Below are 3071 nucleotides of genomic sequence, written 5' to 3'. Positions count from 1 at the left end.
GGGCTGTTGGGGCGGCTGCAGGGGTGGATTGCCGGGGGCGGATGAGCACAGGGGCGGTCGGAGAGCGCCTGGCGCGGGGCTGCGGGCGGGCTGGGGGCGGTCACGGGTCGCGTTTCGCAGCGAAAAGTGGCGCCGTCAGTGCAGTTTCGTGCCATTGCACACTGGCTGTGTGTGGCTGGCTCCGCGCAGTTTTGGATTCCAGATTAACTTTATGATGATAATAATGATGTCATGTGAACACACGCTCTGCCCAAAACTGTTTCGTGCATGTGTACTTTAAATGGGATTGAAACAGTAATTATTTGCTGAAGTGAACAGTAGAATATCTTATTGCACATGGTGCGATTAGAGGCGAGAATGCGGATTATCCCAAACGATATTGGAGTCAAATGGTTAGGCGATGACACCCGTCTAGAATGCAACACGACACACCGACAAAACACACGCACACACGCACTCACAAACACACGCAACCACACACACACACACACACACACACACACACACACACACACACACACACAAAATCAGGATCGATTTCAATAGGGGACCCCTCTTCACACCTCTACAACGTTACGGAGAAAAGTCAGGTAGCAGTGGCGCGCGGGGAAGGGGAGGGTGCGGCAGGGCGGGGAAGGGTGGGGACGGCGGGGAGTCCTCCAGCGCCTCCAGCGCTGCCGAGGGGGATGGGAGACCACTTGTGCATTGTTGGCCGATGACGACCCCTCTGGTCCCCTCCCCGCCCCGCCACGCCTCGCCACGCCCTGCCACGCCCCGCCACGCCCCGCAGGCCCGCAGCACAGCCGCGCCCCGCCCCCGGTCCCGTGGTCTGGCCAACCCTCATCCCCACCACAGCCTCCCTCCCCTCTCCTCCCCCAGGGATCGCATCTTGTAATGTTATAAGTTAGCCGCAGCCACCCCTGAGGGCCAGTAGCAGTAGCATTCTCAGTCGAGCAGGACGTGTCGGGTCGTCGTGTCGCTCGCCCGGTGCATCAGTGCGAAGTGTGCCGTGCCAGTGCGAGTGCAGTGCGAGTGCAGTGCGAGTGCAGTGTCTCCAGTGAAGTGCCCGCCGTCAGCGCCCTGTTGGATGTCATCATGACCCTCTTGGCCTCTGACCCTTCGCCGTCCTCGAGCCCGATCCCCTTGTCGAGCCCCATGGCCTCCCCGATGGCCCTCCTGTCGCTGTCCAAGCGCACGGCCTCCACCTCATCGTCCCTGTTCCGCCCGTGGGCGGCCAGCGAGGCGGCCAGCGAGGCCGGCGGCGACGCGGCGAACGAGGCCGTCAGCGAGTCCGCGGCCGCGGTCCAGTGCTCGCCCCCTGTCGGCATCTGCGCCGGCCTGTCGTCGCGCGCAGGCCGTCCCTCCAAGGTGCGCGCCGCCCCCACCGACGCGTCCGAGCAGCAGCCCATCCTCACCCGGCTAGAGGGGCTCGTCGCCAACCTGGACGACAGCAGCCAGAGCAGCCGGAGCAGCAGCCGTAGCAGCAGCAAGGGTAGGAGCACGTCAGCGAGCAGCGGCAGCAGCTGCCCGCCGTCCCCGGCCAAGGACTTGCGCACCAAGCCGAGACCGACTGGGACGACGTCGTCCAGGAAGTCCACGGGCAGTGCGTTCTCCTCTCCGAAGAGCCTCCCGCCTCCCCCGGGCCCTACCCCGGGCGCCGGCCCCGGCATGGTCCACGGGTTCCTGTCCCCCGAGGAAGTGGCGCTGCTCGCCGCGCACCAGCAAGCCTTCCACGAGGAGGCCCTGCTTGCCATGGCCGGCCTCCTGCCCCCCGGAATGGTGCCCCCCGGGATGCCGCCGGGCGTCCTCCTGCCCCCCGAAGGCCTTCCGGAGGGTATCCCCGCCGCCTACCTGGACGAGTACGCTCGCCTGCTACAGCAGGAGCAGAAGGCGCAGGGCGCTGCCGCCAGGAAGCAGAGGCCCAAGAAGTACCGCTGTCCGCACTGTCAGGTCGCCTTCAGCAACAACGGCCAGCTCCGCGGACACGTCAGGATACACACAGGTAGGGACCGCGCCCGTCACCAGCCCGCTGACGGCCTGGCTGTCAAGCGAAAAGTGTTTCTGTGAGCGTGAACAACTGGTCGCTAACCTGCCTGTTCTCTTTCTCTAGGTGAACGTCCGTTCAAATGCGAGGAGGAGAGCTGCGGCAAGCGCTTCACGCGCAACGAGGAGCTGACCCGCCACAAGCGCATCCACTCGGGGCAGAGGCCGTTCGCGTGCCAGGCGTGCGGCAAGCGCTTCGGGCGCAAGGATCACCTCAAGAAGCACACGCGCACCCACGACCCCGCGCACCGCATGGGCGTGGCCGGCGTGCTGCCCATCATGGCCCCGCCGCACTACCTCTACGGCTTCTGAGGACGCCGACGAACCTCCCCGTTTGGATAATTGTCTGACTTATGTGCGTACCAAGCCGTTTGGAGAACAAGACTTTTGAGATTGTTTTGTTTGGGTGTTTCTAGGCATGCTATTTCGACGATTTCGTTTCACGATGATCTCTCACTATTTTTGTTAAGAAGAAAACACTAGATCAAAACTTTTAAAAGTTAGTTTGAAATTCTGAGACTGGTTTTAATTCAAGTCTGAAGTATGTCTCGTCTCGGGTACAGTGCAGAGTGCTCATCGTAACGATTACGACAGTAGTTTATAGAATTTTGACAAATGATATTATTATATTATTATAAAAGTAACGCACGTTTGCTCGCACGTTTGTTTAGTCTGTGATCTAGTTTGTAAGTTATATGTATGTTATTAACTATTATTTGCCATATTGCCGGAAGTAAGTTTTGTACGATTTTGAATTATTGGCAGGGGACTGATGTCTTTGATCCGATCAATTTTTAGGAGAACGTTTATCGCGACTGATCGCGTGATCGTAGTAGAAATATTTTGTAACCCAACGCAAATCTGTTTTTCGTGTGTATTACGTTTGACACAACGGGTCGATCACTCCAACGTACTATGTTAAACTTCTCACTGACCAAAGCCGAAGAAATGTAATACCTGCTGTGTATATTTTAATAAGATTGCTACATGCCAAGTTTATTTCTTGAAAAGAGATTTTATGTTATATA

At 58.5% G+C, this 3071-nt stretch overlaps 1 protein-coding gene across 1 annotated transcript; it reads left to right on the top strand.

Moving 5' to 3' along the window:
• Positions 1–902: 902 nt before the first annotated feature.
• LOC113203593 (Krueppel-like factor 1) lies at positions 903–3061 on the top strand. Its single transcript, XM_026418367.2, has 2 exons — positions 903–2002; positions 2111–3061. Exons 1-2 carry the CDS (start codon positions 1096–1098, stop codon positions 2353–2355), a joined length of 1152 nt encoding a protein of 383 aa, XP_026274152.1. The 5' UTR covers positions 903–1095; the 3' UTR covers positions 2356–3061.
• The last annotated feature ends 10 nt before the right edge of the window (positions 3062–3071 follow it).

Source organism: Frankliniella occidentalis, unplaced genomic scaffold (assembly GCF_000697945.3).
Source record: "Frankliniella occidentalis isolate FOCC.00 unplaced genomic scaffold, Focc_3.1 Scaffold14, whole genome shotgun sequence".
Classification (NCBI taxonomy): domain Eukaryota; kingdom Metazoa; phylum Arthropoda; class Insecta; order Thysanoptera; family Thripidae; genus Frankliniella; species Frankliniella occidentalis.
This window is presented reverse-complemented; position numbering and strand designations above follow the sequence as displayed.